This window comes from Podarcis melisellensis (genome assembly GCF_964234715.1).
Source record: "Podarcis melisellensis genome assembly, chromosome: 15".
In the NCBI taxonomy this organism is placed as follows: domain Eukaryota; kingdom Metazoa; phylum Chordata; class Lepidosauria; order Squamata; family Lacertidae; genus Podarcis; species Podarcis melisellensis.
In genome coordinates this window covers 33,747,635-33,770,137 of record NC_138532.1, presented here as the reverse complement: position 1 = coordinate 33,770,137, position 22,503 = coordinate 33,747,635, and the positions used below count along the sequence as shown (strand labels likewise).

Here is a 22,503-nt window from a genome sequence, read left to right as displayed (position 1 = left end):
TCTCAGCCACCCTCAACAAACTACCATTCCCAGAATGCTTTGGTGGAAGCCACGGCTGTTTAATGTGGAACCATGTTGCTTTAAACATAGGGCATAAATGTGGCCCAGGTCAGGGGCAAAGATCAGGTCAGGGCGCAGCCTTCCTAGCCAAGCTGCCATCTTGCTTCATCCCATCGCCACCTGTTATCTACAAAATCATAGAACTGTAGAGTTGGAAGGGACCGCAAGTGTCATCTAGTCCAACCCCCTGCAATGCAGAAAAGTCCCCCCCCCCATAGATCCCTGAAATTGTGATGGTTGGCAGCCTTTTTGGCTAGTTGTGGAGCATCCCCACAGGCTCAGCAGCTCCACAGCACACCTAAAATGCCAGCTACAGTCCCTGGACATACAGAGGTACCTCGGGTTAAGAACTTAATTTGTTCCGGAGGTCCATTCTTAACCTGAAACTGTTCTTAACCTGAATCACCACTTTAGCTAATGGGGCCTCTTGCTGCCACTGCACGGCCAGAGCACGATTTCTGTTCTCATCTTGAAGCAAAGTTCTTAACCTGAAGCACTATTTCTGGGTTAGCGAAGTCTGTAACCTGAAGCGTCTGTAACCTGTGGTACCACTTTACAGTGGTACCTCGGGTTAAGTACTGGAGGTCTGTTCTTAACCTGAAACTGTTCTTAACCAGAGGTACCACTTTAGCTAATGGGGCCTCCCGCTGCCGCCGCGTGATTTCTGTTCTCATCCTGAAGCAAACTTCTTAACCCGAGGTACTATTTCTGGGTTAGCGGTGTCTGTAATGTGAAGTGTCTGTTACCCCGAGGTACCACTGTATATAAAACCCACCAGGGCCCTTCCACAGCCGCCCGGTTTAATCGCATGTTCCCTTAACCAAGCGTTTCTTGTCTGCTACCATCCATGACGCACCCACGGAGCAACATACCGTGCAAAGCAGCGTAAGCTTTTTCCAGTGTGGAAATCCGTCTAGGCGCTAAGGAAAGAGAGAAGGGGGAGCGAGAATGAGCGGAGGTCAGTTTTCGCACGAGAACCGAGCCCAAAAGGCTGCAGCTGATCCACACATGAAGCTCACCCCCGTCTCCTGAAAGCTCTGTGCCAAAGTTAAGCTACACATCTGGAGGCAAGCTGCCTTGGGGCATGGCACCAAAGCCATCATCACTCATGCCTGTAGCATCTGTTCTACTGCTCCCCTGTGGTCAAGTGGTTTTTCCTGGGGACCAGGGACAAGGATCATAGCATATGAGTTGCACGCGGAAGATTGTGGGGTCAGTATCCAGTATCTCACTCCCCACCCAGTTTCTCTTAGCAAGATAGGGGGAAGGAACCTCTCTCTTGAAACCCTGGAGTCGTGGTAGGCAATATTGACTAAAATGGCCCAGTAGTCTGAATTGGAATCAGCTAGCTCGCTTCCTCTGCTCCTTTTAATATGTTGGGTGGCGTTGTGGTCTAAACCACTGAGCCTCTTGGGCTTGCCGATCGGAAGGTTGGCGGTTCGAATCCCCACAATGGAGTGAGCTCGCGTTGCTCTGTCCCAGCTCCTGCCAACCTAGCAGTTCAAAAGCACGCCAGTGCAAGTAGATAAATAGGTAGCGCTGCGGCGGGAAGGTAAATGGCGTTTCCGTGCACTCTGGTTTCCGTCACGGTGTTCCGTTGCGCCAGAAGCAGTTTAGTCATACTGGCTACATGACCCCGAAAGCTGTCTGTGGACAAACACCGGCTCCCTCGGCCTGAGAGCGAGATGAGCGCCACAACCCCATAGTCTCCTTTGACTGGACTTCACCGTCCAAGGGTCCTTTACCTTTTATCTACTTAAAACCCACTAATTCTATTGTGTGTGTGCATGCCCTTTAAGTTGTGCAATGTGTTTTATTTATGTATGTTCCAGCGTACAAGACAACTTTTTATCCCTGAAAAAATTACCCCCAAAGTCGGGGGTCATCTTATATGCTGGGTATACATGTTGGGAAGAAGGAGAGGGAGCCGGTGAGCAGAGGTGCCCCTTCTGCCATTGTTCCTCCTCCCTCCCCACAGAAGGGAACGCGGAAAGTCCTTCTGAGTGTGGCGTTCAGCCGCCCGCCCGCCAAACGCCTCGCCTCGGGCTGCTGCTGCTGCTGCAACGGCAGAGGCAGCGAAGGGGTGTGCACTCTGCCCCTGGCGGCACTCAAACTCTCTAAAATTGAACAGCAAAAGTTGGGGGTCATCTTATACGCCCAGTCGCCTAATACAGTATTAAGTTTGAATACTGCCTTTTATCCAAAGATCACAGGGCAGTTCGTAACATAAAACAATGGCATGCGCTGCTTTGTTCTGGCCGTAGGAAAAGTTAGCCTTGTGGGGTGGCAGTAAGTGTGCCAGACTAGGACCCGGGATGCCTGATCTCAGGGTGCCAACTTGGAACAAAATATGGGGAGGGGGCAGGTAAGCCCCCCTCACTTAATCGATCACAAGATGCGGTACACACGCACCATTTGAATGGCAGTGCCCATCAACTTTGTGGGGCTTGGCCCCCTCAAATATTTTATTGGTGTGTGTGTGTGTGAAGGGACCTCAGCCCCTAGGAGATGACTCCTATGCCTGGTTTGAAATCCCCACTCAGTGATGAGGCTCACTGGGTGTCCTTGGGCTAGTCACTGCCTCTCAGTCTATGCCTACCCCACAGGGTTGTTGTCTGTACGGTAAAACAGGGGGCGGAAGAACCTTGTACGCCATCATGAGCTCCTTGGAAGGAAGGTGGATTAGAAATGTAATACATGAATAACAATAAATTGCAAGGGTAAGATGGGATATCCAAACAATCAATCTTGTTTTGATATCTTTTTGAACATATGGACTCTTCGTATGAATATGTAAATATTTAAATTCAGATTGATGGATTATTCTTATTATCTGCTGTTTCTTTGCTATTAAACTTTTTTTTGTTAGAAAAAGGTAAATACATTTTTAAAAATCATTGCTTTCTTGCTTTAAGCTGAAAGTTTAAAAGGTACTCTGCTTTCAGGTGGGCAAAGCGTTCCCTCCCTCCTCATTGCATTCCCAAGCATGATTGCTCCCTGCCCCTGGGCAATTCATGAGACTTGGAAGAAACTCTTCTTGATAAATTGGCAAACAGGTCACTAATAATAATAATGATAAGTTGCCTTCTACCCAGCAATTTCCTTTCCCCCTCCTTTTTCGGAATAAGCATAATACATGCAACATATGGACCCTAATTGCCCTTTTTTTCCTTTTCAAACATATTTGTTCTCCATCTCGCCTGCTTTCGAAAGCCCCATTTCCCTAAACATGTCGTTTTTCAGACCGAAAAATTTTGGGTTACACCATATCCCCTTCACCAAAAGTCATAGAGAGCTTTCCTCCTTAATACGATTTCTGCTTCTGATGGACTGAGTTCTCAAAATGTGAGCTCTCCATTGGAAGAAGCAGTCTGCCACCCCCCCTACTAAGTCTCTTGTTCCCTCGCTTGCAAAATGGACTTAACATTGAACTCATTGGTTTCTGAAGTATGAGAAAAGAGGTTGCAAAGCACATTCACTATTTAAAATATTATGGAAGGCCTCTTATATACCACACTGTTGCTCCATCCAGCTTAGTTTTGTCTGGTCCAGGGATAGGGAATTTGTGAACCTCCAGTGGTTGTTGGACGACAATTCCCACCACCTCTAACCATTAGTCATGCTGGCTAGGGCTGGTGTGAGTTGAAATCCAATAACATCTGGAAGGCATGGAGTTAGGGAAGGGTAATTTACATTGACTAGCTCTCCAGGCCTTTAGACGGTTGTCTTTCCTAGCTCCAGATAGAGATGCCACAGGATGAACCTGAGACGGTCTGCATAAAAAGCACACACCTTTTGTGTGTTTGTGTGTCTTCAATTCGTAAATGCTCAACAGTTTGTGTGTCTTCAATTTGTAAATGTTTATCGATGAGACACTTTCTGTTGCTCAAGCTTCTGCTGCTTTGCTTGGTCTGTTTATGGGTCATTGCCGTGACTTCCATTGCAAAGCAATATTTCTGATTTTATGCAGTGCCTTTGGCTCTTAAGAGATATTTTCATAATAAGCCGCTAATGAAAGCCATTTTGAACAAATTGGAAACTAAGCCTCCAAAGAGGGCCAACTAGGCTGTTCGAAAACCAAGGTACAACTGCAGTTTATATTAGTTATACAGAACTAGCATTCTGTATAACTAATATGAACTACAGTCGTACCTTGGTTTTCAAACAGCCTAGTTCTCTAATGTTTTGGCTCCCGAACGCCGCAAACCTGGAAGTGATTGTTCCGGTTTACAAACATTCTTTGGAACCTGAACATCTGACACAAGTTCCGCAGCTTCTGATTGGCTGCAGGAGCTTCCTGCAGCCAAGCAGACACCGCACTTAGGTTTCCAAATGCTTTGGAAGTCAAACGGACTTCCGGAATGGATTTCGTTCAACCTCCAAGGTACGACTGTATTATAAACAGACCAAATATAAAATGGCTGGACTCCCGTCAAACAAAATGAAATATGGCCAGACACATTTTGGCCCTGTGGTCATCCTCAGTTTGGCATGTATATATAGAATATGAATTTACAGGGTAACATACAATTTGAAACAAGCAATGGAATACACACACGAGAGAGAGAGAGAGAGAGAGAGAGAGAGAGAGAGAGAGAGAGAGAGGTGAAAAGCAACTACATCTGCAAAGACACACAGAGCTAATGCACATGCAGAATGGAGAATACCATGGAGCAAAAATTTAACAGACAACAGGCCACCTCCCCCAAATGGACGGCCCCACAAAATGGTTAAAGTTATCTTGCTTTCCAGAATGGAAAGATATACTTAAGTCTTTGGTTACACTGGGCACTTACCAGGCTTGGGAATGAGTCCTTGGAAAGGCCTGGAAAACAAAATATGTATTAATAAATAAGTAAGCAATTATTACGATTATCATAACTGATTTAAGTATTTCCTTTCCTTAACTCCCCCCTGCCCCAGCCCCATTTCAGTCTTTGTTCTTTGTGGGTTATGGTGTGATTTATTTCTCCTGTTTATAATAAGCAATCCCACCCCAAACTTACTTTAATATTTAGTTATAGGGCCATGTACGTTTGGCAATAAAGAACTTTTTTTTATTTTTACAATAGAGTGGATAAGCATTTCCCACCGTGTTTCATACCGTATTTACGCGAATCTAATGCGCACCTCAGTTTTCAAAACCTTGAGACCGAGAAAAGTATTTGCTGGCGAATGCAAACGCGCCATCAAATCTAATGCGCACACTAAATCACGGCATCGTTTGGTCCAGAAAGGTGCACATTACTTTCGAGTAGCAGGTGGGAGAACCTTTCTGCACCTTCTTCACCCCCTAGGCCAGATACCTTTGAAAGGGAAATGCACGGTAGTGGTGGGCAAGACCAACACATCCACATTCTCACACGCATACAAACCCACAGGGATAGTATGCCTGTAAGCCTAGGAAGAAACCCCGAGCGACTTGTTTTCGCAGAGAGTCATAAATGTAAGCCACAAGGCAGAAGGCCCACTCCCCACTCCCGCACAAACACACTCGCCCTCACAAAAGCACAACCTGGGAAGGATCCCTGAGGAGGGAAATACCTTGTTACCGTGAACTTGATCTTGTCTGCCACGGCTAATATCCTCTCCAGGTTCTGGGAGCCGAAGGTGCAGGGCTTCCGGAAGGGGATCCCCGGTGGCAGCCCATCGATAATCACAGAGCCTGGGTTGCTCTTGATGCGCTTGTATGGAACCTGGACAGGGTACTTGATGCCCAACGCCTCACCTGAAAGGCAACGCAGGAAGGTGACAGGTGGGCAGGATGGTGTAGTGGTTATAGCACTGGGGTTGGAGGCAGGTATGCCCAAGTTCTGCTCCAGCCTGGCCTTGATAAATGTGGAGTGGAAGTCCGAGTCGGTGATAACAGACAATGCTGTTGGGGCCATGCTGCCTTGCCAGGATCAGCCCCCATATGGAAATGTAAAAGTAAAGAAGGCACTTTCTATCATAACACCAGTCTTGGAAGACCTACATTGGCTCCCAGTACGTTTCCGAGCACAATTCAAAGTGTTGGTGCTGACCTTGAAAGTCCTAAACGGCCTCGGTCCAGTATATCTGAAGGAGCATCTCCAGCCCCATCGTTCTACCTGGACACTGAGGTCCAGCCCCGAGGGCCTTCTGGCGGTTCCCTCACTGCGAGAAGCCAAGTTACAGGGAACCAGGCAGAGGGCCTTCTCAGTAGTGGCGCCCTCCCTGTGGAACTCCCTCCCACCAGATGTCAAAGAGAACAACAACTACCAGACTTTTAGAAGACATCTGAAGGCAGCCCTGTTTAGGGAAGCTTTTAAGGTTTGATGTATTACAGTATTTTAATATTTTTTTGGATGCCACCCAGAGTGGCTGGGAAAGCCCAGCCAGATGGGCGGGGTATAAATAATAAATTATTATTATTATTATTATTATTATTATTATTATTATTATTATTATTATTATTTGTGGTGGGCATGTGGGATGGTAAAAGCCCAGAGGGCTTTTTGTTAGGTGTTATAGGCGAGGAAGTACCAAAAGAAAAGAAAAGACTCTTTATATATGCAACGACAGTGGCAACAAGAATGCTTCTTGCCCAGAGATGGAAAGAAGGAGAAGTTGATGGAATATGCAGAAGTGGCAAGACTGACAGGAAAGATCAGAAACCAGGAAGACCAAGTATTTTTAAAAGACTGGAATAACTTTTTAATGTATCTGAAAGACCACTGCAGACAGCTGAAATCATTGACAGGAATACAATGACACTTGTAAAGTACAACGAACTTTGGCTACTATGATTACATAATAGATGGATTACGGTAAAAGATGCAGAAAATAGAAAAAAAATGTAACCCACAGACGGAGAGAAGGAGGTCTGAAGGTTCGAAAGAACCTCTATTTTACTTTTTTTGGAACAGTTATGTATAACTTAATGTAAAACGTAAAAATTTATCAGCCCCCATATGACCAGGAGACAGATCAGAGAACATCACAGAGGGGGAAGACTGGGGACAGGAATCACCATGCCCTGAAACAAACCTCAGAAGACACCACTGGACCAGCGACTTCTGCTGGAGGAGACCTCCAGGGCCTAGAACTATCTCTACCTTTGGGGGCTGCTCTGCTCTCCTCTCACCCTGCTGAGGACCACCTACAAACATTGCAGCTCTCCCCGGGAACTCTTGCTTTGAGCAAGATAGAATGTTTATGGTCTGGTGAGCTGCACTCAAGGGTGCTAAAGGAGCTTGCAAGTGCAATTTCAGAGCCTCTGTCTATAACCCTAGACAATTCTTGGAGAATAGGTGAGGTTCCTGCAGACTGGAGGTGGGCAAACCTCATTCCCACCTTCAAAAAACTGTAGGGAAAAGATCCAGGTAACTATCTACCTACCCCAAGGCACCTTCCAACTCTACAATTCTATGATTCTATGAACCCCAAGTGTCAAGACTAGCATCCAGCCAGATTACTCACCATACTTCTTATTGAACAGATCTTGAACCTGTTCCCTTAGCGTGTTTGCAATATCTATCCTCGAAAGCCGAGTGTCGTAATTTTCTGTAAGAGAGAGAGAAAGGAAACTACCATAGAGTTCTGCTTGTTGAGGTTTTTTTGGGGGGTGGGTGGGTCACAAATCGCAACAATGCTTAACACTTTTCCAACAGGGAAAACCTTGAGATAGGCTCAGCTCTGAAATAGCCGGTCCATTTTTTTATAAAATCAAAAAGGAAAGGCGCGGGGGAGCATCCTAGAACAATGTCAAATGCCTGCTCCTTTTTCATACAATTCTGTTTTCATTATTAGGGGGAAATCTACCAACAAGGGCCATTTCAGCTGAAATCTCAATCCTACTAATTCAAGCAATATGCCACTCAAATCAGTGGGGCTTACTTCTGAGTAGACAGTAGAAGGATAGGGACGTCAATAAACCCTGGGATGATCTCCATTTCTCACCTTGAAATCCTGGTCTTTTCACCGGTTCTTCTACAAGACGTTCACTAGAGTCTCTCTCACTGGCTGCCAACAGAAGAAGCACCAAGGTTCTTATTTATTTGTCTTAATTTCAACATCTGTTCTGAGGACTGTCCGCATCACACATCCTCTTCCACATTCAAAGCAGCATCTAGCTCTTCCCCTCTTCAGCATCCAACCCCACAACGCCCCACAGAGTAGGCTGTTTCTGACCCAATTCTACCCACTGAAATCAATTGGACTTAAGTTGGGCCACACCCTACATTTAACGCAGTGTCATACCGCTTTAAACAGTCATGGCTTCTCTCAAAGGATTCTGGGAAGTTTAGCTTGCCAAGGGTGCTGGGAGTTGTTAGGGAGCCCGTCAAGAGAGTTATGATTCCCAGAATTCCCTGCGAAGGGAGATTGGCTATTAAAGCACTCCATGAACTGTAGCTCTGTAAGGGCCTCACCCTTAACAAACCAAAACTTTGGGTGGAAGCCACGACTGTTTGAAGTGGCCTCATAGTGCTTTAAATGTTTAGATGGGGCCTTATCATGCCCATTCTTTGCAGAGGTTCTATAACTAACACTGGATACGACCCCACAAGTTCTATTTTGAGCTCTTAGGGCTAACAGTATGTCCCAAGCTAAACTGGCCTGTTCCAAAAATGGATTACCTCTTTCGTTAGGTGATCCTAAGGCTCAGGACTGTATCACTGCTTAGTCACACAAGCATGCAAGAGCTTCCTTGCCCCCAAAAGCTTACAGTCTAAATGTAAATAAGGCGAGACAATGCAAGAGAGCAGACCCTCCATGTGTCCCTATTTTCCAGGGACTGTCCTGGATTTACAGAAGCTGTCCTGGGTACTGACCCTAGAATGACTGCTTTTCCTTAGGACATCCCTATTTTCATCAGAGAAGTGTTAGAGGGTATGGAGTTATGCGACCCCCAAGCCAAGGAGATAAGTAAATTTAAAAGACATCTGAAGGCAGCCCTGTACAGGGACATTTAAAAAAAACATTTAGTGTTTAATTATGTTTATATATATGTTGGAAGCCGCCCAGAGTAGCTGAGGCAACCCAGTAAGATGTGTGGGGCATAAATATTATTATCATCATCATCATCATTATTATTATTATTATTCAATAGGCACAGACTGCCTGAAGGAATCTCATAAACCATTAATGGTCCACATGACGCAGTTTGGGAATCCCTGGGTTCATTAATCAAATCACTGGAAATAAATGTGTTTTACCTATTGTTCCTGGGCTATCAGAAACTGTCTCCTTCACTGCTTCTGTAAGAAGTTCTGGCCTGAAAGAGAAATTTGCAATAATAACAACAACAATAATAATAATGAGGAAACACAGAAAGCTGCCTTCTCTTGGTGGGACATGGTTGGGCCAAAGCGAGAGGAAGGCTTTGAACTTACTTCTTGATAACAAACCGGATACTGCTGCTTGCCTGGAGGATCTTTTTCAGTTTCGCAATCCCGAAGCAGTTTGGTCGCCTGAGCAAGATCCCGTCTGGCAAGCCCACGACAAAGAGATCTTCCGGGTACATCAGGAACTTGGAATACGGGACTTTGACAGGCTCGGAAATTCCTATGGCTTTAGCTGCAAGCGCAAGAAACACAACTTTCAGGAAGGATCTTTGACCTGAGCCTCTGTAGATTAAAGGTCGTCGTCAAGATATTGAAACACCACTGAGCTTGTTAAAATGCTTGCTTGCTGCCAGCATGGTATTACCTCAAAAAGGATATCGCTGAATAGGAAATGGTTTAGAAAAAGGTTGCCTCTCCTCATAAAAAAATGACCAGGACACTGTTAATCCTCTGAGGCCCTTTGTGTGCTTCTTCCACGAGCTCTGGAGGGTGGCAAGACAAGAAGGGGCCTTTTTTGCAGTGGCCCCCCGTTTGTGGAATGCCCTCCCCAGGGAGGTTCACCTGGTGTCTTCATTATACATTTTGAGGCGCCAGGTGAAAACACTCCTCTTCAACCAGGCCTCTGGCAGATTAATATTCTACAGCCTTTTAAATGTGTTTGTGTTATTCTTTTGTTTTAACTATCTAATATGTGCTTTTATGGAGAGACTATTTTTTATCTTGTGATCTTTGCATGAAGGGGAGGAAAAAATAGCTGTCCTGCCTAGGAAGTTCTAGAGAAGGTGTGAGGAACCCAGAGCCCTCCAGATGTGCGAAGCTTAACGGCAGATTCAGGTTCCAAAAAGCACACTTAAAAGAAAGAAGCCAAGTATCTCACCGTATCTAGCGTTGAACAAAATTTCTACTTGTTTCCTCAAGTGACTTAAAACGTCACCGACGCCATCTGGAAGGAAAAAAAGCAGCAAACTCAGGGATTAACGGCAATAAGACTCACATGGGGGGGAGGGGGAGATGTTATCTTGGCATCCTCAAAGAAAAAATTCCAGGCCAGCTCGTAAACAAAGGACTAAAATGCAGAACAAAGCAAGGAATAAACCAACAGCAAAAATCACAAGAGAAAAGCACCGTCAACAGCACTGATAAAATTGAAATGGTTGACACATCTGGGAAAATGCGAAAGAATAATGCTAGAGGCCACAAGCAGGAGAGGGAGAGGAGTTGGGCAGGTCAGTGTCGTACAGAAGTACCAACCTGCCCATCGCTCATTAAAAGATATTCCCAATTAGACTCCAGGTCTGGAGAGACTATTCCTCTAGTGAGGAAACAACACCAGAAAGGGCCTCCACACCTACCATCCGCCTCATCTGAGATGGTGGGGGTGGGGTATGGTGAAGGGCCTATGAAGGCCATCTTCAGGTACCTGCAGACCTGCACTGGAGGAGGTGATCCGTCAGGTATCCAGGCAACGGACCAAACTCACCTTTGCCCTCCAGCTGCTTCTCATTATGTTGTAAATCATTGCTGGGCCCTTTATCTGAAACCAGAGAGGAGACGGGCATTTAGCAGGAAACTAAACATCCTAGCTGAGGACTGTAACTTGAAAAATGCATTATATTAAGGGAAATTGCCGGCCCCCCCAAAAAGTGTAGATTAGTCCAGCCTTCACGCAAATGCGTTTATTAGGAGAAATTTGCACCAAAACGCTGGCGAATCTTCACGAGGCTTTTTAAAAAATACATTCTTGCAAATTGCTGCAGAAGTGTGGAGAACTGAATTTAAGATGGCGAAAATGAGAAACCGAGAGAAGTGAAGATGGCAGATCCTTCCATCCTGAGACATTTCCTGCCAACTGCTCCTCTCTGCCACTGGCCCACACTTGCCTCACCCTCAGTCCGTTGTTTTGGCGATGCCAATGACGTGGCAGAGCCACCCTTGCCTCAATCCCTGACCCCCTCTCAACTCTCCCCACATTCACACCATATATTTGAAGCGCTATGACAACACTTAAAACCGTCATGGCTTCCCCCAGAGAATTCTGGGAGCTGTCGTTTGTTGAGGGTGCTGTTAGGTGACCCTCTTGTTCCCCTCACAAAGCTACAATTCCCTTCGGGGTGGTTTAACAACCAATCCCTTTTTCCAAGGGAACTCCCTGCTCTGTGAGGGGAACAGGGGTCTCCCAACAACTCTCACCCACCCTCAATTCTTTGAGCCTACAGCTCCCAGAATTCTCTGGGCCGTAACCCAGCGGGCTGAAAACTGTTCCCAAATCAACACTGTCCATCTGGAAATAATCTTAATCCTGTCGGCATTGTCGAGAGCTTTTATCTAGTCTACCTGGAACGGTGATTTGAATGATGTCCACTTCGTCCGGTTCTATCTTGATGCGTTTTATGCCTCCCAGTTCTCCTGAAGTACCTGTCAAGGAAGATGGGAGACAGGAATGAAAAGCAGAGGGGTGACGACAAATCAGCACTGACTGGTAGAAGTTGGCCAGGGTTCAAGGCTTTTCCGGCACGGTCCTGGAGATGCCCCAGGGGACTGAACCTGGGACCTTCTACACTCAAAGCAGCTGCTCTCCTGCTGAGGGACAGCCTTCCTTATGTTAACTTAAGATATTGGTCCCTCTACCTCAGTATTGTCTACATTAGCTGCCAGTCAGAACAGGAAGCACTGGGCTAGATGGACATTAATTCCTGGCATTAATTCCTGGACATAAACCTGGCATTAATTCATTTGGAAGTACACTTAGATAAAATATCCTTTATTAGGCATAGCAAACCACACATTATCAAACAGACACCGTATACAAATTGTGCAAAATACGAGCTCAACATAACAAGGTTTGTCCCAGTCGGATCTTTAACTCCAGAGAGAATCAGTTTGCATAAATAATACAATACAACACTGCCACATCACTGATCAATTAAGAACCACTAAATCTCTTTATAAAGGCCCAGTCTTTCTACATGGACAGCACTCAAAAATTCAGCCACTATTAAAGTAATTTGATCATTCCTGTCCGAGAGCAGGCCCTGAAGCGTTGGTAGCATAGAAATCAGCCTATTGAGTTGTAAGGCCTCTAATAATTGTCTTCTGGCAAAAATGCCAAAATCACAAGAAAAGACAATATGCTCGAAAGTATCAGGTTCTTGTTTACTGCATTTGCAGAGACGCTCTGATTCTGGGAGAGCTAAATATCTGGCAGTACATTTATCATGCGCAAGAGTTCTGGATTCAGGGTCGCTAATTGTCATGATCCCAGAATCCAGCAGTGGCCAGAATAGGGGACTCATGCAAATTAGACTCTACATTTCATTTAATGCAGAAGCAGGGAGCCTGACATAGCTGAACTGAAATTCTTTTCATCCCTAACCACTGAGCATGCTGACTGGGGCAGTGGGCAGTTATAGAGTCCAATAACATTCCTGTGTTGCAGGCGTTTGGACTAGATGATCCCCAGGATCCCTTCCAATTCTACAACAACCAAAGAGCTGCAGGTTCTGCCCTCCCCTGCGTGCCCCCAAATCTACATAGAATCGTAGAGTTGGAAGGGACCATGAACCTAACTCTCTGCAATGAAGGAATCTTTTCCCCCAATGTGGGGCTCAAACCTATGACCCTAAAATTACGCTTTTACTGACCGAGCTGCTGCTTGACTACTTCAAGCAGTGTGTTGAAAGGACACAATGTGGTAGTTCTGGGGTCCTAAGCCAGGGCTTGGGAATCTCCGGCCCATGGGGCTAATAAGGCCTGTTCATGCTCTGCGTTTGGTCCGTGAGGCCATTTCAGCCAAGCTACACCCACTTGATTTGCACCTAGTGTCATACAGTCAAAAGGGGGTTTGCAGGCATTTCCCCAGCAGCTGAGCAGAGCATTGTGTACAGGGCTTTTGCAAGACGACAAAATCCTCCTGCTTTCATACGGTAAGACCTAAGAATCATACTCCCTTTTCCCGTCTCTAATTAAGAGAGCAGTGGCTGTTTGCAGCTTACCTGGTTCACATTCTCCAGAAATGGGGCACTTTTCAGATCTGGCAAAGGAAAGCAATCATGGTTAAATTTCATTTATATCAAGTGCCTGATTTTTTTTTGGGGGGGGTACAATGTGCTATACTACCAAACAAGTATGAAGAGCCCACAAAGAAAGAGGCAATTCCATAGATTCATTATTTTTTAAAAAATGTACAGTGTTTGACCTTGTTTCGCCCTTAGGAGCAAACACTGCATCATTCTGCATAATGGAGGGTCTGTATTAGAGTTGCTATATTTCAAAAAGTGAAAATCCGGACACAAAAGTTTCTTTGTGGTTTTTTGGGGGGGCAAAGTTGTTACAAAATCTATTTTTTAAAAAAGGAAATTTGCCAGAATCTACACTTCTGAAATGGGATGCCATACGTCCGGATTTTGCTGGACATTTCAGCGATTTCCACCCGGACACTGCTTCCGAATGCTGTATTCTGGCTATGTATGAAAATTCTGGACATATGGCATAATCTGTATGGAAGCAGGTGGCCTTTCAGTTATTTGGGAACGTAGTTTTTATCTTGCATTTTAATACTCTGAACCAGTCCTGAGATCTACAGATGAAGGGCAATAGACAAACTTAATAACTAACTAAAATGAAATAAATAGTCAATTAGGGCTTTACATTTCAGGGCGAGACATAAAATTAAGCAAACTGGCAGTCAGATATTGTTGTTGTTGTTAATTAAATTTATATACCGCCCTATACCTGCATGCGGTTCACAAGATACATTCTCAATACAAAAACACAAAATACGTAATCAAAATATAAACAGAAACAGGCGAATACCCCCCCCAAAAAATTAAAACAATTTTTAAAAATTTAAAAACACAGTTAAAAAGCAGTTGAAAAGAATGTTAACAGTAGTCTCTGCTTGGCAGCTGCAGTGCTTTTGTAGTCTGTCAGGCCCCACCCTAGACCTGGTGGAGAGAGGCAGGAGCAGGACCCTCAGCAGATTCTCCTTTCTTGCTGGGCTGTTGGATTAAACTCACAGGGTGCGATCGTATGCCCTCTTACACAGAGGAAAGCCCCAGTGTGCTTAATGTTACTGACTACTGAGCACACATGCATAGGACTGCTCTGATACCACTGCTCATTTCACCTTCATAATTCACCAAAAGTCCACCATCATAGACAAATCAGATTACATTCTTAAATGGTACCCGGTGTTGCTCATGGTTGGACTGAGTCCCAACCCATCAGATTCCAGCGCTCCATTGATTCATAAGCTTATTATCTGTTTTGCTGCCTTCCCTGCCTCTGGCATGACTTGCTGCTGATTTAATCACACTTGCTGCATCCCAGATCCTTAAGAACCAGTCTGAGATCGGCAGAACATAAGAACGGCACAGAGGGAACAGGCCAAAGGCTCATCTTGTTCAGCATTCTGTTCTTACAGTGGCCAGACAGAGGCCACAATGCGAAGCCCAAAAGCAGGACATGAGCACAGCAGCTCATGATTCCCAGCAACATAAGGCATAATGTTTCCAATTGTGGAGGAAGAAAACAGCCGTTCTGGCTAGTAGCCACAGATAAGCCTCATCCTCTGTGAATTTGTCAAATCCTCTTTTAAAGCCACCCAGATTAGTGGCGGTCTCTGCCTCCTGTGGCAGGGAGTTCCATAGTTTAAACAGCGTAAAGAAATAATTTCTATCGTCTGTCCTGAATCTCCCACCATACAGCTTCACTGGATGCCCCCAAGTTCTAGGCAGGGAGAAAAACCATCAAAGAATCTCCTCTGAAGAATTAAATGTGGAGCAGGTAAAGACATGGTGGTCTCTCAGGAATCAATTTGGGGATCCCAAAATAGGTTTTGGGGCGGTGATGGGGAAGGACACCCTTATCACGGCAGAAGCTTCCTTTCTTTTCTCTGTTTTATTTTTTTAAAAATGGTTTCAAAGTCACTGACTCTGGCGGCGACCATGTTTTCCTCCCCTCTACTGGCATTCCAGGGAGAAAACATGCTGGCCGGAGCAAATTAAAGACAATACACTAAGATGCCGGGCTTCCCCAAGCTGGCACCTTCTAGATGTTGCAAGAGTACAACTCCCATCATCCCTGACCACTGTTTATGCTGGCTGGGGCTGATGGGAGTTGCAATTCAACAACATCTGGAGGGTGCAAGGTTGGTTATGACTATAATATAGTAGCTGGGCCAGGAATTGGGAACCTTTGGTTTTTGAGGAAGTGCTTTGAATTCCTGCCATCAAGGAGGGGATTTAACTAGAGGACCTTGCAGGACCCTCCAACTCTGTGATTTGATATGGGGTGATATGGGCTTACCTATGACTGGACTGTGAAGTTCCTGCTAGATCAAGAAACGCCATTCTGTGCGGGTCAGGAGAGATTTCCCCAGAAGGGCTGGATGGCTCTATCTTGGTTGAATCTTTGGTAAATTTACTTCCTGGTTGCAAGGAAGGAAGAAGAAACAGATATTTTCCAGGCACAGAGTTTTGAACCAATAATTACCCATTGCCAGCCACAACCTCTCCCTGTCTCTTCCCAGTAAGTCTGCCATTCATAAAGATTAGTTTAATAGCTATGGGGGAGGGATATTTCGAACTGCTATGACTTTATTGAATTGTACTAATCACTTGGGTGAACCTGTTGTTGTTTGCTTTATTTATATGTTATTGTGTGTGATAGCACAGTGATTTTAATGTGTTTTTTTTGTTTGTTGAAGCTTTTGTGATCACTGTGAGCTGCCTTGAGCTCAGCGTTTGTTGTTGGAAAAGCAAAATAGAAATATCAAATCAAAAATCAAAAGCTATGTGGGAAAGAGATTTGGGCAACAAATGCCCCAATATGGAAGGAAAGGTCCAAATTCTTCCCAGCGGATTTGGGAAGGTAAGCTGAACAAATGCTGAGCATATTCTGGTCACCTCCCAAAACTACCAGAAGCTGGGAATTGGCTTGGAAATGGGACATTGTGAGAATGCGGTTGGTCAGCTTAAGGCAGGTTTGGAGAAACGATGGCCCTCCAGGTGTTGCTGAGATACAATTCCCATCAGCCCCAGAAAGCATGGCCAATGGCCAGGGATGGTGGCAGTCATAGTTCAGAAACAATTGGAGGACCACCGTCCCCAGTCAGCAAGGCCAATAGTTATGGAGGATGGGAGCTGTAGTCCAACACCAGCTGGAGGCCAAGAGGTTCCTGGACTTCGACAGGGTCTCAGGTAGATGCTTTTCCCATCCTTACCGAGAGATGCTAGGGACTGAGTCTGGGAGTGTCAGGAGACAATGCATGTGCTCTACTCACTGAGCTACCATCCCTTCCCCCAAAGGAAAGACTATGCCCAACGTACCTGTAAAGATCCTTTCATCAAACATCCTGTAAAAGAAAAGGCAACAATTTAGGAGGAAGAGGAGGGAAGGGAGGGGGTAAAGATAATTCAAGATTTCATTTAGGATCTTCAACTGGTGGGTTGTGCTCTGGCCTTATGGGGGTCACCACAACAGCCATTTTATTGGCTCGATACAATTTACATATTGCTCTTGATTGTTTTTAGTACACTGCTTTGGGATTTTCATGACAAAGTAAAATGTTTAAATGATCAATACAGATGGTTAAAAGTAGTTTTTTTAAAACACGCACACACCCAACCAACCAACCATGCAGCACTAATTAAAAACAAGAATAAGCTAAATCAGATTATTGCCACCATCTTTACCATGTTTCATTTGTTATAGCAGGGGTGAGGATAAAGTTTGGATTATCTGCACCCTTCCTTGCCGCCAGCCAGTGTGGCAGAGCGGTTAGAGTGTCAGACAAGGACCTTGGAGACGCCAGGGATCAAATCCCTGTTTAGCCACAAATGGTGCGACTTTGGGACAGTCACCGCCTCTCTGCCTAAACCTACCTCACAGGGTTGCTGAGAGGATTAATTGAGGAGGGTTGTGAATAAAATAAACAAAAGTATGTAAACAATTTGGGAAAACAATGGTCTGTATCCAACTAAGTTTTCCTCAGAACAGAGCCACGGGAATGAATGGATTTAAGTTAGTAATGTTCATTAACTTCAGTGGGTGTACTTCAGAGCCGTCCCATCCATGATGGAGGGGGAGGCAGCCGCCTCAGGTGGTAGAAAAGGAAGAGACAGCCCACCCCTGCAAGTGCCCAGACTTCCTGCCTCCCCATTGCCACAGAAGCACCTCCCTGTTAGGTGGTTTATGATTTTAAATATTTCACCTCCTGAATATGTTTTTAACTCTATTGTATATTTAGTATTCTTGCACTTCACCTGGAAACGTTTCCATGACGAATGGTATATAAATATTTTAAAATAAAGGAGAAACAGCAATTTTGGGGAAAGAAGAACCTCTCACAAAGCTTGCTTTTGAGTCACGCAGAGTGAAGCCCACCTCTCGGCTCTCTGCAGTCCCCCTGCTCACAAGCCTCTCAAAACAATCACGTACCTTTTGATGACGAAGTGGATGTTGTGCCTCTCTTCCAATATCCGCTTGAGTTTGGGGACTCCGTAGGTGCAGGGCCGTTTGAATGGGATTTTGTCAGGGATGCCGATGATTTCTACCGCTTCCGGGTCGCAAGCGATTTTCCGGTACGGGACAGGGACCATGTGATCGAGCCCCAAAGCTTCAGCTGAAAGTGACAGAACATTTAACCTTTAAAGGGTAAGAACAGACAGGATACTCTTAACAGCAGACACTGTTAAACTGGGTCCGCAACTGGCATGAACCCAGTTTTGCACCCCGGTTTTCCCTGCAGGGAAAGTTTTTTGAAAGTTAAATGCTGCTTTGCCCTTTCAGTAATCCCTGGCCATGTTTCAAACATGTCACATTGGCATAATAACAGAGAAAGTTGGAATATAATGTTCTGTGCTCAGAAACCGAGGTGCCCAACAGGATGCCATGAGTTCAATAAATACTCTGAAGTGCTTTACAAATTATTGTCATCATCCATTAATTTATGGCCATCCTTTTCAGTTCAATGGCAGCCAATATGGTAAAGTGGCAAAGCACATTCTCAGTGAAAATATTGGAAGTGGAAGATTGCTCAGCGGGCTCCTGAAGGCAACGCAATGCCCATGGGTAGCTTCTTGGGGACCACGGTACTAACTGTATACATCCAAACTCATAAAGGCAGCAATTGACATAGTATCCGTTCAAAGATGGGCAGGGTCCTAGCAGGACACTGACATAAGGCAGCCTTCCCAAACTTGGTGCCCTCTGTCAGTGTTTCTCAAACTTGGTTCCCCAACTGTTGTTGGGACTACATCTCCCATCGTCCCTGCCCACTGGTCCTGCTAGCTAGGGATGATGGAAGTTGGAGTCCAACAGCAGCTGGAGACCCAAGTTTGAGAAGCACCAGTCACCCATTGGGGACTCTAACTCCCACCAGTCTCAGCCAACTTACCCAATGGCAAGGGATGATGGGAGTTGTAGTTCAAAGGGTACCTAGAAGGCACCAGGCCGGAAAAATTATGTATTTATTTATTCCGTAAAATTTATATACCAGTTGGTGGCGTTTTTGATTTTTTTTAAAAAAACACTTCAAATATAGGAGACGGCTTTCTGTGGCTGTTGCCCCATTGGTTTTGACTCCGTGAAGGCCTTCCACTGAGGAGGCCAGAAGACCCCATTCAGGCCAAATGCACATTTACTGACTTGATACAAACGAGTTAAAAAAACAAACCCCAGAAATATTTGCATTAATTAGAAGCTGTGGGCCTGGAAAATGCCATGCCAAGAAAGCAATTAAGTGAAGGGACACATAGCATATGGTGCCTGATGCTGCGTCAGAGAATAAGAAAAAGAAAAGGGGGGGAAACACCAGAAAGTCAGGGGGAAAAAGTCCAGAAAATCTCTCCATAATGATATGCGCGCCATAAGCACCACAGATGAAAAACAGGCACTTCACATCCACTCACCATATCTGCTGTTGAACAGAATTTGCACACATTCCCTCAGGGTGTTGATATCCTCGGTTTCTTTTATAAAACTGTCCCATTTATCTAGCAAAAACAAAACAAGAAGTTTCCATATGGCATCTCCGGCACAGAGGCTCCCCATCCCTCTCACTCTGCCCTCGGGAACAAGGTTTGTGGTTCTTCTCTACTCTGAGAGCAAGCCTGAGCTTGAGGGGAAGTGGGAGGCTCCAATTGCGCCAGCTGCACCGGGTTCAAATCCTGGGCGCTGGACGGTTCCCTTAGGCAAACCCTGCAGCTGGCAAATGGAAACAGTGACTGTAAACCACCCAACATAACAACGAGAGGAGCAACCGGCTGCTGGATCAGGGCAAAGGCCTATCTCGCCCAGCAGCCTGATTCCCAACCAGACACCTCTTCTGGGAAGGGAATAACCAGAGCATGATTACAACTACCCTCTCCCCAGCAACTGGCTTCCAACCTCCATTCATTTATTTACTTAAGACCATTTCTATTACGGCTTTATCCATAAATAAATCTCCCTCAGCAGCATGCAGAAAACCAAACGAACAACCGATGTTACAAAAATACACGACAAAGCCAGTCATTTTTATTTATTGCATATTAGTGCTTAACATCCTGCCTTCCCTCCCAGAAGCTCAAGGTGGCATATGTGGTTCCTCTCCATTTTTCTCTTCACAACAACCCTGTGAGGTAGGTTAGGCGGAGAGATTGCGACTGGCCCCAAATCACCCAGTGAATCCAATGGATGAGTGGGGTCACAAATTCTGTGCAAGTAAGCCACAGGCTGTATAAGTACACATCTAATAATTGCTTTTATTCCTTCATGATGGATAGCAGCTGGACATCATAGAATCACAGAACTGCAGAGTTAAAAGGGACCCCGAGGGTCATCTACAATGTAGGAATCCTCCGTAATGTAGGAATGTTTTGTCCAAGGTAAGGCTCAAACCCATGACCCTGAGATTAAGAGTCTTAAAGGTAAAGTAAAGGGACCCCTGACCATTAGGTCCAGTTATGGCCAACTCTGGGGTTGCGGCGCTCATCTCGCTTTATTGGCTAAGCTGCTTCTGGCGAACCAGAGCAGCGCATGGAAACGCCATTTACCTTCCCACAGGAGTGGTACCTATTTATCTACTTGCACTTTGACATGCTTTCGAACTGCCAGGTTGGCAGGAGCAGGGACTGAGCAACGGAAGCTCACCCCGTCACGGGGATTTGAACCGCCGACCTTCTGATCGGCAAGTCCTAGGCTCTGTGGTTTAACCCACAGTGCCACCCACGTCCCTGATTAAGTGTCTTATGCTCTACCAACTGAGCTAGGTCGGGAAGGCCCACTCATATGTTTTAGGGCTTGGCAACTGCTGTCTGCTGGCTGATGGAAGATGTGGCGGCAATTCACCACAATGGGCTCATACAGGGAGCAATTACTGCAGCTCCCTTCTGATGCACAGGAATATTCTGAAGTCAGATGGCTGGTGTTCACACATCCCCACCCATAAACAAACTGTGACTAACTCTGTAAGTACTAAAAATATTCTAAGAAAATTTTCATGTTAATAGCAGCATCCAAAATTCACATGGCGATAAACTGATGGGTCAAGTAAATTTGGGACTCACGGGTTGCTATATCAAAAAGGTTGGAAACCATTAGTTAAGACAACACTCAGAACAGAGGGACCACCGTGTTCTGACTCAGGATAAAGCAGTCTCTAATGCTAGGGAGGGAATTTGCAGAGGAAGGACTACGTGAGCCCCAGGCTCGCTCATGCGCCGCTAAACTATGGTTTGGTGCTGCATGCAAAGCGGTCTATGCTCTCAATTCGTTCCTACGAAAGACCCCTGCCAAACATCCAAAATGAATATTTCATACCGGAAGGATTATCCAAGCGCCTAGGTAATTATTGACACATCTACTTCAAACATTGAGTTCATGACCAGACTTAGAAGAGCGGAAGAAACAAACAATGTATGCGGGTCTAAAAATGGGAGAGTTTGTTATGCTTGGTAAAATATAAAAATAAAAAAGCTAGTGCCGCCAGCCGTTGTTTTTTAGTCCTCTTCACATCCACACTGACGCAGAGATGCAGGTGCGAAACATGACATGGACACCCTATCATTTGCATATCTGGCTGAGGTGCATGAACTGCGGCACCGTTGCGCTGCCCTTCCAGTTGCAGTAGTGCTGCCGCTCAGCAGGACTGGGGCAGGGCGCAATGCAGGGAAAGAACCAGGGTGCCAGTGGCATTATAAGCATGTGTGGGTCTGCAGTTGCCGCTGCTCTGCCCCGTCTTGAGCCTGGCAAGTGGCAGCACTGCCAAGGCTGCGATTGAGATGGTCCCACTTCATGAAGGGAACGTGATGGGTGGGGTTGGGTGAGGTTTAAAGGGGGAGTGGGTTGGCAAGGGGGGGGGATTTGGCAGGGAGCGGAGTGGTCCAGCTTGGCAAGCAACGTGAGCAGAGGTGGCAGTCCCTCCTAAGAAACAAAATTCCAAGATCAATAAACTTAATAATGCCCCAGGCCTGAAATCTGCCATTCTGATTGTTCTGGAATAGGTATCGCTTCTGCCAATAATCTGGGCCTGCCCAAACGCTACACCTTTGTCACTCTATGGTTCCTAAGCAAGGGGGGCCCCCGTGATTTAAAACCCACATGCCGACACTCCTAAACCCCTTCTCCGTTTCACAAGCGCCAGCAAGCGTACCTGATTTGTCGTGTACTATGGAGAACAGAATGCGCTTGGAGGAGTGTACGTTCTGGATGAGCGGACCGCCGGGGAGAGCAGATTTCTGTCCTGGACACAGGAAAAACGAAATAAATGAATGAATGAATGAGAAAGATGAGATTTGGGGGGGGGGGAATCCAAAATGGCAAGGACAAATGGAATGGTGTCGGGCGCAAACAAGGCTGGACTCCATCCCTCCTAACCTGATATGCAGGTTTCAGCTAAGGCTATTCCAGCTCAGAGTCAGGCCTGTGTGCCAGCATGCAGCGTCCTCTGGCAGCTGCCAGGGAATCTGTGCCCCCCCTTCTTTAACAAGTATTGGGTGGCTCGACCTGGAAGGCAGTATTTCACATCCAATTTGAACGGAGCCATGGGATCCTTGCCTATTAGCAACCATTGTCATATGGTGTGATATCAGTGTTTGCACAAGGAGTCATGTGACCTCCTCCCTAAAGCATGGGAATCTGCCTTCTTGCTGCTAGG

General features: G+C 45.7%; 1 protein-coding gene across 7 annotated transcripts in view; it reads right to left on the bottom strand.

The window, feature by feature from the left end:
- Nucleotides 1–22,503, bottom strand: part of GTF2IRD1 (GTF2I repeat domain containing 1) — an 86,141-nt gene that overhangs the window by 10,083 nt on the left and 53,555 nt on the right. For 6 of the 7 annotated variants that reach the window (XM_081890286.1, XM_081890287.1, XM_081890281.1 and 3 more), the window contains 16 exons: nucleotides 22,000–22,089; nucleotides 19,277–19,360; nucleotides 17,805–17,988; nucleotides 16,694–16,719; nucleotides 15,672–15,792; nucleotides 13,358–13,395; nucleotides 11,700–11,780; nucleotides 10,846–10,899; nucleotides 10,243–10,308; nucleotides 9,414–9,597; nucleotides 9,237–9,295; nucleotides 7,981–8,043; nucleotides 7,501–7,584; nucleotides 5,605–5,788; nucleotides 4,857–4,885; nucleotides 933–980 (listed from right to left, as the gene is read on the bottom strand). In XM_081890286.1, coding sequence (XP_081746412.1) covers nucleotides 933–980; nucleotides 4,857–4,885; nucleotides 5,605–5,788; nucleotides 7,501–7,584; nucleotides 7,981–8,043; nucleotides 9,237–9,295; nucleotides 9,414–9,597; nucleotides 10,243–10,308; nucleotides 10,846–10,899; nucleotides 11,700–11,780; nucleotides 13,358–13,395; nucleotides 15,672–15,792; nucleotides 16,694–16,719; nucleotides 17,805–17,988; nucleotides 19,277–19,360; nucleotides 22,000–22,089 — 1,395 coding nt within the window. The remainder of the gene's footprint in view (nucleotides 1–932; nucleotides 981–4,856; nucleotides 4,886–5,604; nucleotides 5,789–7,500; nucleotides 7,585–7,980; nucleotides 8,044–9,236; nucleotides 9,296–9,413; nucleotides 9,598–10,242; nucleotides 10,309–10,845; nucleotides 10,900–11,699; nucleotides 11,781–13,357; nucleotides 13,396–15,671; nucleotides 15,793–16,693; nucleotides 16,720–17,804; nucleotides 17,989–19,276; nucleotides 19,361–21,999; nucleotides 22,090–22,503) is intronic. The other variant, XM_081890283.1, reaches the window with a different exon arrangement.